Source organism: Hevea brasiliensis, chromosome 15 (genome assembly GCF_030052815.1).
Source record: "Hevea brasiliensis isolate MT/VB/25A 57/8 chromosome 15, ASM3005281v1, whole genome shotgun sequence".
NCBI classification, from domain to species: Eukaryota; Viridiplantae; Streptophyta; class Magnoliopsida; order Malpighiales; family Euphorbiaceae; genus Hevea; species Hevea brasiliensis.
Window position 1 is genome coordinate 69,329,370 of NC_079507.1, and position 16,581 is coordinate 69,345,950.

The 16,581-nt window shown below is 35.0% G+C and overlaps 3 protein-coding genes across 3 annotated transcripts; 2 read left to right on the forward strand and 1 right to left on the reverse strand.

The window, feature by feature from the left end:
* Positions 1–809: 809 nt before the first annotated feature.
* Positions 810–4,016, forward strand: LOC110671668 (heat stress transcription factor A-5). Its single transcript, XM_021834201.2, has 2 exons — positions 810–1,269; positions 2,598–4,016. The coding sequence occupies exons 1-2, from the start codon at positions 1,027–1,029 to the stop codon at positions 3,831–3,833; spliced, it is 1,479 nt and encodes a 492-aa protein (XP_021689893.2). The 5' UTR covers positions 810–1,026; the 3' UTR covers positions 3,834–4,016.
* Positions 4,017–7,565: 3,549 nt separating this feature from the next.
* On the forward strand, positions 7,566–8,419 carry LOC110671636 (protein RALF-like 24). The gene has a single exon (XM_021834146.2). The coding sequence runs from the start codon at positions 7,834–7,836 to the stop codon at positions 8,185–8,187; it is 354 nt and encodes a 117-aa protein (XP_021689838.2). The 5' UTR covers positions 7,566–7,833; the 3' UTR covers positions 8,188–8,419.
* Positions 8,420–12,512: 4,093 nt separating this feature from the next.
* On the reverse strand, positions 12,513–15,058 carry LOC110671646 (adenosylhomocysteinase). The gene is made up of 2 exons (XM_021834168.2): positions 14,232–15,058; positions 12,513–13,580 (listed from the first exon to the last, which is right to left on the reverse strand). Exons 1-2 carry the CDS (start codon positions 14,940–14,942, stop codon positions 12,834–12,836), a joined length of 1,458 nt encoding a protein of 485 aa, XP_021689860.1. The 5' UTR covers positions 14,943–15,058; the 3' UTR covers positions 12,513–12,833.
* Between the last annotated feature and the right edge of the window lie 1,523 nt (positions 15,059–16,581).

The following is a 16,581-nucleotide window of genomic DNA, read 5'->3' on the forward strand; positions in this document are numbered from 1 at the left end:
AGAGGTAGACCTAAATTGACTTGGAGGATACTAATACAATATGACCTATAAACATTACACAGTTCTGAGGATTTAACCTAAAATCATTTAAAGTGGAGAAAGCAAATCCATATAGCCAACCCTAGCAAATCCATATAGCCAACCCTAAATTTTTGAGATAAAAACTTAGTTGAGTTAAGTTGAGTTAAATGTGCAGAAAACTACATCTGTGACATCTACTCAGCACCTAAAGAAGCATATATCTATTTTTCTCTCCTAAAACAAAATACTTAAAACGTGAGAAATCCTGATATGTTTTTTTTTAAAGAAGGAATTGATTTCTTTTTGTCGATTATTAATTTGAAATGAAAGAGTTGAATTCTTTTTAGTTAAAAAAAAAATATTTAAAAAAAATAAAAATTAAGTATGATTATGTGAAAATTTAGTTGAATTTTTTCCTTATAAATAATTTAAAATTATACTTTCTCAATTTTGTAAAAATTTAATTTAATTTAATTTAATTCTTTTATAAATTTTAATGTTTGAAATAAAAGAAATTATTTATTTTTAATTTAGAAAACTTTTATTTTAAAATAAATAATAATTAAACATATTTTATAAATAATTTATTCAAAAGAAAATCTATATAAATTTAGAAATTCAACATAAAAATATTCATTTATTCAATTTTATAAATTGAAAAAAAATATAGAAAGAATTCGACAATTTCAGAATAGCTTTTTTTTTGGAGAAATATGAAATAAAATTAAAAATAAAATCCCAGAAAATAGTTATAGAAACTGAATAACTGACGTGGCATAAAGGCTTGACAAACCGTACGGTCGAACATGTTCATTCTAACATTCATCTAATGTCCGAATTTTCCTTCAATTATCTGTCTCCCTTCTCGATCATCTCCCTATTTTCCCTCTAAAGCTGAGCTAGGGTTTGTTCTCAATTGGATCCACATACCTCCAATTCTATTAATCCCTCGATTATCCTATCTCTAATTGCAAAATTATTAATTCCAAAGTCAGAGAGAGTCAAATGGAAGTGGCCCCAAGCTCAGCCTCCTCCGCCGTGTTGGGCGGAGGAGGCGGAGGACCGGCACCGTTCTTATTGAAGACGTACGATATGGTGGATGACTCGTCGACGGATGAGATCGTGTCCTGGAGCTCGAACAAGAACAGCTTCGTGGTATGGAATCCTCCAGAATTCGCTCGACTCCTCCTTCCTACTTACTTCAAGCACAACAATTTCTCCAGCTTCATCAGGCAATTAAATACATATGTGAGTGTTTTTTTTAAAATATATTTGTTATTGGTATTTTGTGATTAGCGGTATTATTTTATGTTTGAACCTTGTTTTTGGTGCTTGCAAATTTTTTTTTTTTTTCCTTTTATTGATGGAAGTGAGACAGTTCAATGGTTGATTATGATTTTGTAGTGTTCTCTAATTCGAGATATGGTGAAGTAAATTGTTAATCCTTAGTGTTAACCATCATATCCTCAAAGCTTAAATTTAGCATAGGAGAACAAAAAATAGAAGAATTTGATATACTTGGAAAGCTTGACATTGTAGTGTGGTTTATTAATGTATTGTCTCAGTATAGTTTTTATTGTTAACATGTCTCGAATGCTATAGTATATGGTTTAATAACATTTAAATTATATGAAAATTATTAAACTACCCTGTTTTAAATATATAAATGGTTATTGTATAAAATGGGAATATAAAAATTTAAAATCATCTCAAACTGCCGATTTGGTGGTTTGAAGGTAAATTGATAATTATAAAATCATCATTTAAATCCAGAATCACCAACAATATAAAGAAACAAATAGTATAATCATACTATTTAATATGAAACCATGGTTTACCATGGTGAGTCTTAGTGACAAGATAAAGACTAATTACAAGTGTATTTGCTTTCGAACAGTAATTAGATGGATATAATTGTTATAATACCAAGCAAATGCACACATGACGGGGATCAACTTAAAACATTTATGATTTCAGTAAATGTCAAAATTTGTGCTTCTTGTTATTTCAGGCATGATAGAAGAGCCTTTACATTCAAAGACAAACTACATCTATCATCTTTTCCTCAAGTTTAGTTGGACCTATGATGGAATGCTAGATTCATGTTCTTTGATCTTGGTGAAGAATTCATTTACTTATTGTTTTTGTCTTGGATATTCCTTTTAGCTTGAATTTTAAGTTTCTTCTTGTGACTCGTTGCTTTCTTAAAAACTTATTGTACTGTTTGTATTGCATCAAATGATTACTACTTGTTTGCAATTCTGTGATTTAAATAATTTAACCTTGCATTTTTTGTTTGTTGAGGAAAATTACCCATTTATCAAAGGTGTTATCTGAATGGTTAAATTTATTTCTAGACATGTTGATATTCTGTAAGTTTCTTGCCATCCTTTCTTTTTCTCCCTTTTTTCCCTTCTGGTGGTGGTGCTGGAATTCATCATATCATCTTGCTTTTCTCTCTCCATGCTGTAGCCCATTCATCTCTTTCTCCTCAAAATGTTATGGGGGGAACCCGTTTTTTATTCTGTAATTGGCTCAAATTATGTGTCTCAGCACTTGCTGTAATTTGATGACAGGGATTCAGAAAGATTGATCCTGAGAGATGGGAATTTGCCAATGAAGATTTTGTGAAAGATCAAAAGCATCTTCTCAAAAATATCCATCGAAGGAAACCAATTCACAGTCATAGTCACCCTCAGGGTTCTTCGGGGGATCCTGAAAGGGTAGCACTTGAGGAAGAAATAGATAGGCTTGCACGAGACAAGGCCTCACTTGAGGCAAGTGTTGCAGGAAGCAAGCAGCAGCGGTCAGTTGAAAAGCTTCAGTTGGAAGATCTGACTCAGCGGATGGATAGTATGGAGCAGAGGCAGGAAAAATTGTTGATTTGCTTAGAGAAGGCAGTTCAGAACCCTGCCTTTATTGAACATCTTGCTCGAAAAATAGATTCCATGGATTTTTCTGCATATAATAAGAAAAGACGACTGCCTCAAGTTGATCACTCAAAGTTGATTGCAGAAAATAGTTTTGTGGACAATCACAGCTGTTCTAGACCCGAGTTTGGGAATGTTATCAATCAAGACTTCTCAAATAAGCTGAGACTAGAATTGTCACCAGCTGTATCAGATATTAATTTGGTCTCAAATAGCACACAGAGTTCCATTGAAGATGGGGGAAGTCCACAGAGGAAAATATCTGAAGGAGACCTAAAAGATGCACCACCAAGAACATCTTGTCTACTATTTGCGGCTGAAACACTTGAACTTGCAGATACTGGGACATCTTATGCATATAAGGTGGATCCGTCTTTCCCCAAAAAAGTGACTGTAAATGAAACCCCAGGACTGCATTTGCTGCAGCAGAATTTTACTTCTAATGAAGAAGTTGATGGCCATATTTCCTGCCATCTAAATCTAACTCTGGCATCTTCTCCACTTCAAGTCAATAGGAATCCCTATCCATCTAGGATGCCTCAACTACATCAGCAAATGTGCAAACATTCAGAGTCACAGTTTAATGACAATGGTAAAGAATCTGATATGATGGTTATCTCAGTGGACACAAATGCAGGTGATGGAGATACAACTTTATCTTCATCGAAGGAAGCCCCAAATAGCAATCAAGGGCCTTCTGCTGCTCCAGCTCGAGTAAATGATGTATTTTGGGAACAGTTCCTAACTGAAAGACCAGGCTCTTCTGAATACGAAGAGGCAAATTCTAATTATAGGGCAAATCCATATGATGAGCAGGAAGACAGAAGGTCTAGCCATGGAGTGGTGAGAAATGTTAAAAATATGGAGCATCTCTCTCTTTGAGCACTATTATTGTTGTAAAGGCCAGTGACAGGTTTGTAAAGTTTTCTTCAAGAGCTTTCAATGATTTGGATGTTCACTATATGTGATAAAGATATATGGCATAACTAGATGTAAACCATCCGTTTAATTTAAATGAGATAGTGTTGAAATACTACTGTTCCTGGTGGTTGTTATTATTGTTTATATCAGACCCAAGTGCCAATGTTCTACAATTATTACATTTATATTAGTGTGGATATGACATAGATTTTCATTGATGATGGTAGGCAATGGCTGTTTCTTCTGCTTTCTTAGTTGGGCGTTAGCTTTGCTTCACTTAACCTGATTGTTCACCAGCATTATCATTCTTTTTCTTGCTTGATGCATATCTTTATCTTCTTGACCTGTTGTCCACAGGGACATTATCATTATGATGAGGATGTTTTTAGATATGCATGCAGACTGAGCAAGTTAAATCTGAATTATGTTCTTCACCATCATTCAGTCAGGAAATTTTGGGTGGAGGCATATAGCCTTCCTGCAGTAAAGACTAAAGACTTTAGATCACCTACAATCCCTTCACAATCCTCATCAAGCTTTCCAAGAATCTAGAGTCTCTGTGCACTGAAATTGACAGTGTAATACTGAAATGTAACACACATTCACTAGAAAGTTGATTTGTTTGCAAATTGGCTTGCCATATTTGCTGTATCCCTAGGGTATCACTGAGAACTAGTTTCCTCCTGAGTTCTGATATTTGTTTGCAAATTGGCTTGCCATATGTGCTATGCCCCTTGGGTATCACTGAGAACTAGTCTCCTCCTGAGTGCTGATAGGTCTACATAGGAACAATGCAATTTGGGCAGCCCTGGATGTGCCCTTTCTAGTTTGCCTCAACTCACCACCCATAAAAGAGGTGAAAAGATACCACAAATCGAAATGGCATCGGTAATGTAAGCTCATACGATTGCCCATGGTACCTAATAATCTCCTTATTACCTTTCCTTATGAGTCTGCATGATTAGGTAATCAAATCATTTGAAGGAGGCCAATTTGAACCCACAGCTTCACGAGTTTATCTCATCTTTCAAAAAAGCCACAGTGAGGCAATCTTACTTTATCTTTCTTGTCACTTTCAATTATTTATTGCATAGTTTCTACTCAATTTCTGTTATCGTCTTTATGATGATGGCGAGGAGGAGGAGGAGGAGGGTTTGTAGGAGGTGACACAATAGTAGCTGTAGAAATGTATCATCTTAACATCTTTTGGATGTGGGCCTGAGTTGTTTGGTCAACCCTCTGCTGGAATCCTCATTCCTCAATAGTTTGCAATGATGGAAACGGGCTGCCCACCACAAGGAAAGGGCTTTGTTTTCCCTTGTGTTTGTGTTGATTGAAACGCTAAGGCTTTTTGGTGCGCTATTGCTCTCTGCCTCTCTCTCACATGCAGTCTGTGTTAGGACCCGTGAGCCCTTCAAAGGCATGGTTTACCATTGGTATTGCCATGTGAGTTTGGTGTAACCTAATTGTGTTTTTGTTTTCATTTTTTTGTAGAAAATGACGATATAGGATAGAAGCTTTAGGCACTCGGTTTTTTTTTTTTTTTTAAGTTAAAGTTAAAGACTTGATCCATTTAATTTGATTGCTTTGAAAGAATGATTTTATATATATATATATAATAATTTTGTGGATATTTGTTGGGATATTAAGTTATGGTCTTTTGGGGAAAAAGGCAAAAGCATGTCTGTGGCTAGCTGGAAGGGTTATTAGGCAGGTAGTTTTGCAAAATTCAATAAAGTGTGAATAATGGTGGTGGGTTCTCATTTATTCACAAATGCCAAATTGCTTTGCACCCCTGTGGCTGTGGGTTAGACTATGATGTCTGACTGACCCCTTCCTCATTTATTTTCCCTTTATCCTTTTATTTATGTACATTAAACCATCCAAAGTTTACCCAAATTTGCACTTACTATTTTAGAAATATAACTTGGAACTGTTTCTTCACCACACATTTTTGCTTATCTGATTCTGTAATATTTAGATTTTCTTGTTCTTTATGTCTATTTTAATTAATATATTTCTTTAAATAAATTTTAAAATGTTGCATATTCATTTCATGCGGTTTAAATTTTTTTTTTTTTTGGATATTCATTTTTTCTAATGCGTCTCTTGAACCTTAATTATTGGAATGGAAAGTGGAATGATAGATAAAATAATAATAATAATAATAACTCAAGTGATTATAGTATTTCAATTTTTAATTAGAAGAAATTACTTTAAAAAATTGTTAGTTTTTGAAACTCAGTAATAAACATTTGTTCTAAACAAATAGTGAAAGAAAATGTGAAATCATGCTTTCAATGTTCATGTCAATTGCCCATTTCATACACTGAACTTCAAGCTTAATTAGGTGATTCTCCATATTCGATATATCATGTTTTCTTAACCACCTGCTTTAATGCCAACCTCATTATAAGGCGAAAATGATTCTTCCATTTTAGTGTCAAGAGATGGAGAAAAAGTGTTTTGGAGATCAATGAAAACTCATGTATTCACCTTCTTCACTCTCAATCCCAATAAATTTTCTTTCTACAAGAGTGGGGAAGTTGCCACTTAATGATTCTTTTTTTTTTTTTTCGATACATCGAAAAGTAGCTATTTGTTCTTAATCTGTAAATGAGAATTGCATTTTATAACTCATTGGGCAAATATAAGTGCAGAGGCAACATATAAATTAAGCCTTAAGGCACGAACAAGTCCAAACGAATAGGCACAGCCCCTAAACAATGAAGCCTTAACTAAAGCAACTAAGCTGAACTCAGAAGCTTCTTCTTTCCCAATGTTGTCGACGATGGGACTAAGCAAAGGCAATCCATCGAAAGCCATGCAGGAAATTCCTCCTCTAAAGACAACTGAGACAACTCAAGATTAGTCTTAGCAAAAAAGAAAACGCCCCACAGCCAATACTAGCAAACTAGCTCTTCCATACACAGAACTAAAGGGCTCAACACCAATGTCTTAGGAGGGAGAAAAAGCAGGACCATGTCATTTTCAGTCTCATCTAGCTGTGGGAAGCCGACAACCACTCAACGCCAACTCGATAATTCCCAAATAGCCTTTCGATAATCTCTCCTATAGTCGAAGAAGCAGAGGACCAACACGAGACCTAAGAAGCAACAAACTAAACATATCTTCAGCAACAACAACTTTCTCAGGGCAGATTTTTACCAAATCACCATCACCACTAGAGAACTAAGATTTGTAAAAACCAAACAACAAAACCAAGACTATACAACCCAAATCGGGGAGGGGACCTAACTTTGCCGGAGAAAAACGCCTTCTCTCTCCCAAAGGACAGTGGATAGGCGCAAACTAGATGGTCCATTAGAGGCTTTGGCGCCTCCAAAAGTTTTTAAAATTAAAACTTACCCTAAATTTTAATATATACTTTAAAAAAAATTACTTTTTATCCTAAAAAATTATAAAATTAAAATTTCATCTATAAATTTTAATATATTTTTAAAAAATTATTATATGATTTTTTAATATTTTATTTTTATTTCAATTTAATATTTTTATTTATATTTTATTTATTTTTTATATTATTTAATTTTGATCTCTTAATATTTTATATTTTTATTTTTATTTTTATATTTTTATTAAATTTTCCCTTAATTTCTCTTTAAAGTTTATTTTTAACCCCGAAGATAAACTTCTCCGGCCATCGAAATCTAACTCGGCTACTTGGAGAAACTTAGAAAAATTGCAGAGACTATAGAGAGGATTTTTTTTCTCTATAGAAACTGGAGAGAGGGTGATAGTGCTCTTAAAGTCGCCACTAAATGATCATTGATTTCAGTGTGTTGCACCTAAGAAAATAAAAGTGACATAATTCTCTAGTGGGAGCTGTTTGCACGTCTTGTCCCATCTTTGCCCTTCCCAATCACAAAGCATCTCACTCCCACAAGTCCATAAGAACTCGGGAACAGAAGACAAGAACCACTCAAGCCACCCCAATAAAATGTCCAAACCCACACTCTGCCTTCTAGCTCTCCTTTTCCTTCATACCCATTTCACAATTTGCAATGGGATTTCAGTTTCAGGCCTCACTTCACTGGAAAACACTGAGATTGATGTCATGGTGAGGAGGGGTTGCACCATGAAGATTGGAGACGGCTCTGAAGAGCCAGAGATGGAGTCAGAGATCAGCAGGAGAGTTCTTGAGATGCAAAAGAAGTATATAAGCTATGAGACACTGAAGAGGGACATGGTTCCATGTACAAAACCAGGTGCATCTTACTATGATTGTCATGCTGCAGAGGCCAATCCTTACAGCAGAGGTTGTGAGGTCATTACAAGGTGTAGAGGGCATTAACAATTTGAGAACAAACTAGTTAAATTTGACATCAACTTTGTGGACTTACTTGGTAATGTGCCATTACATTTCTAGATTTGGTGTCTTAATTGGGGATTTATTGTGTGGAATTTGTATATTTAAGACTCTTATTTTGATTTCCTATATGCACCGGTATAAGCTCAATTTTTGGGAAGATCTGCGTTGTCCTTTGCAGATTATTTAAATAAATGATTGATACTTCTTAGAGGAATTTAGTTTTATTCATGCCTTTAAATTTTTTCAGCATTCTTTTGTGGAAGATTTAAGGTTTCTGATCTTTCTTTACTTGTTTGCGGAAGACACAGTTGATGGTGATTTCTTGTAGTGGATTCTAATTATATCAATAAAACAAAATTTCCAACAGAACCCTTCGCTTTTTCTGGGCAGACCATCAAAGCAAAAGCAATTTTTCATATTTTGTTGACAAATTCTCCTCCTTACCATAGAGACTCTGAGAAATTAAGGAATGAATGGCTGAGGTTTGCCACTGTCTTTCATTTCCACTTCAAAAGATTCAAAACGAAGAAAATGTATTTACAGTGGAGAGCAAAAGATTGCATAAATGAACCAAAGGGGAGATTCACACTAACTTTCAAGGATAGTTCTAACCTGTAAAGAGGCGATCTCGCCCAATTTCATTTTCTGATTTTCCATCGAGAATATGCAATAATTAATATGCCTTGTACTAACATCCTTGATAATCTAGGAACTTTCGGGGGTGTTAAAAGTGCCTTACCACTGATTCATTGTTTAACATCTAGTGTAGAATGCTTTTTCTTATCAGTTTTCATTGAATCAAGCCATTAGGGCTTATGCAGTGTTGCTGCTTATTAATGATCCTCTCTTATTCTGGTCCCCTTTTCCAGTTTTGTTATAGCATCTATAACAGCCTCCGGTTTAGGTGGATAGCCTGGCAAATAGACATCTACAGAAATTAGCTTGTCGACTCAATTTCATAAATCATTGATGTTCTTGCACTGGTTCTTCTCAGCAGTTTATGATCACACATGATCTTTTAAAGATGAGTTGCATGTATAATGAGTAAGTGCTTGGGATAAAAAAATAAAAGACGGGCGTTTATCCAGTCTGATCCAGTGATAAAACAAGATGAGACATGACCAAGCAACTATGATTCTTTCAGTATTTGATAACTGTCAGTCCTGGGATGCTGACTTCCCTTGTTAGTTCTTTTCTTTAATTGTTCTGTTAGAGAATGGGTCTGGTCCTTCTGATTCATTTAGATAATTCTTTCTGTTAAGCTGATTGTTATGCGATTTTTAAGTGTTCTCTGCCATTGGCATTATAAATTTGTGTCGCCATTTTTTTTATATCTTCACAACACATCTAACATCAACTTCTATTGCACCACATAAGTTTTCCCATGATACTTGTTATACAACTTCAAGACAAAAATATTGCATTCTTTCCTTAAAAGCAGTTTTGGGTGTGTTTCCCATGGCACATAACTATTTTGCACAGGAGACTGCATGACTCACTTTTAATACATTATACAGAGCCCTATCTGATGCCTCAAGCTTTGAGGGAACATGATTTTTGTGATAATCTAACTTTGAAGCATCTACCATATGTGCTTTATCCTCTCTGCAATCTTGACGTATTTGATTAAGAACTTAGCTTAATTTTCTTGCAGAGATAACTTCGTGGCGATTTACTAAGTTGTATTGAATTCTTTTAAATTATCCTCTGTCGATGTTGTTGTTAGCAATTTATAGCAATTTTATTATGCTGGAAACCATCTTCCCCCTTGGCGTCACATTCTGCAACGAAACCATAGAATTCTAATCTACATCTTAGCACAACTAAAAGCCTGAATTTAAAGAAAACCAAGAGCCATTTGGAGTATCTCAATGGATAAAGCTGCTTGAAGAATAATGGTGGAAGGCCTCTAAAGATCATTATGTCATTCTCATGTATATTCTCTCATTGCGAGATTTAAAACTCTCGGTATTAGAACCTTCTTTGATCACAGGTACCATTCAGCTCAATTCTTTGATCACAGGTAGCCGTTTAGCTTAGTTTCACGCCCAAGTTCATTTTGCCTTTCAGGTTGTTCATTTAACCATACAGGGTGGGCAGAATCTTAAGATAGTTTCTGGCGATTCTACTTCAGATTTTCAAGTCGTTATTTCAGTTTAGGCCCAAGATGCAGTTCATGATGTCTATGAGCTGGATTTGCTAAGCTGCAGTCTTCAGTTTATTGGGCATTATTTCCATCTTCCATAATAAAATCATCACAACTGGTAAGATTATGTGCAGGCTTTGCTACTTTCCCTCCCATATAAATTTTCCAACAAAAACACAGGTACGCAGCTACTAGATTTTATAAACTAGTCTGGACAAGAAACAAGACCTATGCCTTGAAGTTATCCCAGTTTAATTGAACTCATACCCGTGAAGCTGCAGTGAGCATTTTCAATCAAGATGATGGTGGTCCAATCTGATGCCAACAGATGATAAACTAATTTTGTACCTCTGTAGATTTTTTTCACAGCATGTTTTGGTCTTATTGATCACTAGTCTGCTGATGAAGCCAAATCATTCTCTGCATGGGGTGGCCTCGGTGCTACTTTTGCATCTGCAAGGCCCATCTGCCCTCACTTTGTTGTGCCAATGATGGGAAGGTGCGCGCGCACACATATATACTCATTTTCTTTAAATTTAATTAAAATTAATTTAAAAATTTAAGAAAATGACAGTAATTAGTATTATTGTTCAATGTCGGATGTCCCTTTTTTGGTACGTCCCTATCACTCCCAGTTGTCTATTGTCTGTCCCTAAATAATCTACCCCCTCGCCACCGCCAAGTTCGGCTACATGGTGTATATCAAAAGATATAGGAGATTTATTTGAGATTAGAGTTGAGTACAGAGTTCAGTGACAAAAGGCCCCTATACAAAACCCAATCTCAAAATTCAAGACATTGAGTGAAGAGACCCAAAAACCATACAGCCCCATCAATATCTACGCCCAGTGGCCCACATATCCACCTGGGGCAAACATAGAGAACAGCACACCCCCAAGCCTCGCCGACCGGAAGATAATAGAGACCTCCGATCAAGAAGAAACAAAGCAAATCTGCAAGGCTATCACCACCACTCATAAGCAAGGCTTCCAGAAAAATGGCATTAGGCTTCAAAAATCAAAACAACAAAAAGCAGGTCCAAGTTTAGAGATTTGCAGAAAAAGCAAATAGGTAGAGCTTAATCGATGACGCAGCTGGCATACTCAGGAGCATGTCGGCTATACGACCTCTAAGATATCCATCCTCACGGCATCTCAAGCACCCTTTTCACAGGGCAATCTCAGAGAAATAGCCAAGCCAAATTCAGTCACCTTAGAAATTGAAGCCACCTGCCCATAGAATCAAAGCAGCTACAATATACCCTCTTCCCCAAAGCTCTGGCTGCTTGCCCAACAAAAATTATTTATAGCCATCCCAGCAATTGGAGAGGTCAGAGGAAATCGGCCTTCCCCTGTCCCAAGGAGCAGAAGAAGGTTGTCTGTTGCCGTAAAATGAAGGGTTCAAACCCTAAATAAAAACAAGAAGAATAACAGAAGGGGAGAGTATCGCTCTAAGTTTGATATTATTATTAAAAATGCTGTTAAAAAAAATTACTTTTTGATATATATTAATTAAAAATTAAATTTAATTAATTTTAATTATAAAATTTTTAAAATAATAAAATAATTTTTTTAAATTATTTTTTTTAATAATATCTAAAATAATATTTTTATTTAAAAAATTAATTTTTAGAATCGAATGCCAAACAGCATCACAGAGACATAAGCTCCAATTCACAAGTTTGGAGTTTTATTTGACAAAGAAAAAAAAATCTAAATATAATATATTATAATGTTATTGAAACATGTGGTTACCATCATCACATCATTCAACAACATGCTTTACCTAACACCAACCCCAACCATGTTGAATTTCATATTATAATGGGCCACCATGTTTTTCCACCATTGCATTTGAAAGACCTAATTCCAAGAAGAAAGATCAACCCACTCAACTCAGCATTGCCCTTCAGATCTTTGTGGTATTTTTCACGATGTTTTAACTCTTTCAAGGGATCTTCATATGATAATTTTATTTCATGTATGTCTCTAGATTAGGCAATCAAGCTGCTTATAAATTTGCTAGTTGACAAAAAAAAAAAAAAAAAAAAAAAACCTAGCATAAGCATGGGACTATTTCTATGTATCCATGGCAAATGATGGAGTCTGAAAATATTTCAATTGGCAAAATCACTATGAGAAACTGTAGAAAACAATAGCCATTCAAAAAGAAATTGCAAATGATATTTAATCTCTCTTTTCATCCTCTTTTTTGGTGAATAAATTTGATAACCAGCTGCAACAGAGCTCGAAAGGCAGCAGTTTACAATACACATCCCACGCAACCCCATCCATTACCTTATTCAATCCCATGTGGTCTTCTTCAATAGAGACCAATCCATTTCTTTCCTCCCTACTTTTCCCCACCAAAACACAAATCCTACAAAAATAAAAAGCCTAACATTCTACCACAAGTCATCTTCAAATTGTAAAAAACAATCAAGCCCTCCCAATATATTGTTTTTCTCTCTCTTTGTCCCGTCTTAATACCTGTAGTGAGGTGGCTTGTAAGGACCCTCTATGGGCACGCTGATGTAGTCAGCCTGCTCCTTGGTGAGTTTAGTGAGGTGAGCTCCAAGCTTCCCAAGGTGAAGAGCAGCAACCTTCTCATCAAGGTGCTTGGGTAAAACATAGACCTTCTTCTCATATTTGCCAGTTCCCTTCTCCCTCCACAACTCGAGCTGCGCAATCACTTGATTGGTGAAAGAGCATGACATCACGAAGCTGGGGTGACCAGTGGCACAACCCAAATTCATGAGACGCCCCTCAGCCAACACAATGATGCCTGAGTTGGTCTCAGGGAACACCCACCTATCAGTCTGGGGCTTGATGGTGATGCGCTTTACACCAGGGTAGGTCTCAAGTCCATGCATATCAATTTCATTATCGAAGTGACCAATGTTGCAAACAATGGCATTGTTCTTCATCTTCCTCATGTGATCAACCATGATGATGTCCTTGTTACCAGTGGTGGTGACAAAGATGTCAGCCTCAGAAACAACATCTTCAAGGGCCAAGACTTGGAGACCTTCCATAAGAGCCTGAAGGGCACAAATGGGATCAATCTCAGTCACAATCACACGAGCTCCAGCCTGCTTCAAGGCGGCAGCACAGCCCTTGCCCACATCACCGTAACCACAGACAACAGCAACCTTGCCAGCAATCATGACATCAGTAGCCCTCATCAAACCATCAGGGAGAGAGTGGCGGCAACCATACAAGTTATCAAACTGCAACAAAAATAATAGTATCAATGAGTGTTGACCATAATATCAATAATGAGTTTAAAAAAAATGATATATTAAAAGAGCAAAAATACTGTTAGTGATAAAAGATATTTGCATTCGTTAATAGTAATAATTGAGGAAGAAATATTTAGATTGGTAACTCATTTCCGCCAATTTAGTTTGAAAAAGTTCATGATATTCAAACGAAACTAAGTTGCGTTCATCAACAATAACAGATCACAATAAAACCAAAGTTTATCAATACAGATCTGAATTAAAACTCGGTATAAATCATAAACCAATAGTAAAATCATTTTTCAAGCGATTAAAATCACTAACCAGATTAGTGCTCTATAAAACTAAGTAAACTATAGCAGGCCTGAAACTAAATTAGCAAACACAAGAAGCATTTACAATTAAGTATAAGTAGTTTATTATCCAATTTTTAGCAAGAAAAATGGGTAGTTCATTCAAATCAATCTAATCTATACCCAGATGTTAGATGTCATAATAGACGAAAACAACCAGGTGAAATAGTAGAGGAACTGAAATATAAAACAAACAATTTTAGCAAAAAGGTAGCAGATCTAAACCATGAGGACCCAGATCCAAGCCAGATCTAAAGCCCAAAAATTTAGTAAGTACAAGCAATACCTTGCTCTTGGTGACAGAATCATTAACGTTAATAGCAGAGAACAACAAAGTTCCATTAGCTTGCATCTGGTACAACCTCTTAACTCCAGTGGTAGTCTCCTCAGAAACACCCACCAATCTTTCCTTCATCTTGTGATACTTCTTGGGATCTGTCTTCAACCCATCCCTAATAATCGTCAAAACAATCTGAAACTCAGCATTATCGGTTGAAGACGGATCAGGAAGCTGCCCAGTCTTCTCATAAATCTCCTCAGCCTTAACACCCTCATGGATCAAAAGTGTAGCATCACCACCATCATCCACGATCAGATCTGGGCCACCGCCGGGACCCCAGTCAAGAGCGCGCTCGGTACACCACCAGTACTCCTGGAGGGTCTCACCCTTCCAGGCGAATACAGAGGCGGAGTCACGAGCTATGGCGGCGGCGGCGTGGTCCTGAGTGCTGAAAATATTGCAAGAGCACCAGCGGACCTCGGCGCCCAAGGCAGTGAGGGTCTCGATGAGTACAGCGGTCTGAATGGTCATGTGAAGGGAGCCGGTGATTTTAGCGCCCTTGAAAGGCTGAGCAGGGCCAAACTCGGCTCTGCAAGCCATTAGACCAGGCATTTCAACCTCGGCTAATTCAATCTCGAGGCGACCGAAGTCGGCCTGAGACATGTCCTTGACCTTGTACTCACGGCCGCTAGTGGTCTTCTCCACCAACAAAGCCATAGTTAGGGTTACTAGAGGCTTGGATCTGAGATTTTTGTTAAGAGGAGGAAGAAGTAGACAAACACTCTCTCTCAGGGGTTTATGATTATAGAGAGAGGGGTTTGAGCGAAGGGAAATGGTGAGACTGAGGCTGTATAAATAGTTTAGACAAATTGAGATGAACGGTGGAGATTTGGAGTTTCAGGGGTTGGTGGATCTGGTAAATGTAGAAAATCGTTACCGCAGGGGAGGGAAGTTTAAGCGGGGCCCTTGTGGCTGCAGAGAAGTGGGTTAGACTGAAACGTGTAAGGTATTTGATTAGTGATGATTTGGGTTGTGCTATGTAGTCAATTTTGTGATTAAAAGGGTTTATTAGGATGCTAATTAAACATTAAGTGCATCATTAGACGAAGAATTTCCTTGGAGAAAACAACGTGGGCCGAGCCCATTTGAAAAAATATTTAATTTGTCTCTCGCTGTTTCCTTACTGTCCTAAAATTTAATTGATATTAAAAAAAATATTTAAATTAATAAAAAATATATATTTTTTTATTAATCTATTTAAGCATATTTAAATTAATTTCTAGTTAGAGTAACAATACTAAAAAAAATCAGCAAGGCTTTCCCTCACAAGGAAAATACAGAAACACACAAACTTTATAAATAATTTTTTTAGTTACCGCTTTCAATCGTATTAATTTATTCAATAATTTAATATTTTTATTAATTTTAATAAAATTTATACTGATAAAATATAATAAATAAATGATATATCAAATACTATTAACTTAATTTTTATTTCTTTTTCCTCTTTCTTTTCACTTCTGCTTTTAATTGACTTTTTTTCATAATTTTCTATAAATTTAAGGTAAAAAAATAAATATTTAAACATTAACTATAAATAAATAATACAATCAAAATAAATTTAATTATAACATTAAAATGACAGAGAAATTAATCAAAATAATATTTTTAACAATTTAAGAATAATTATTAAAATTAATTAAAAATAAAAAAAATTGACTAATATTAATAATGTAAGTAAATATTTGAATTACTTTTATTAATAAAATAATCTAATTGAGCTAATTACTAATTAAAATTGAGACTAACATAAAAATTTGAAATTAAATTGATAAAATTAAATAATTACTAAAATTGAAAAAGTTTATAAAAATTTTTATTTTTTTTTTAATGATTTAGTTTTATTTTAATGAAAGTGATTTAAAAAAGTGATTTTTAGATAAATAATAAATTTGATATGTTATAATTGCAAACAACTCTCTAACAAATAAAAAAATAATTTTAAATTATTTATAATATTTATTTTCTTAAAAAAAAAAAGGATTTAGATGTGAACCACAAAAGTATATTACAAAAATATAACTCCAGCAGGTGGCATAGTTTGAAAAGGATGCCCATACAATGCTACATAATTAAATTGTTGATCTTTTTGTTAGCTTTGATTGTGGGTAAACAGGAATCTGGATTTGACAAATTCACATAATGAAAAATTTTTATTTAAAAATTAAATCAAAATATCATATATTTAATAAATAAATTTTATTATATATTTTATATCTTAAATTTATTATATATTCATCAAAATAAGAAAAATCTTTACAGCTTATAATTTTTTTTTTAAATAATAATTATTATA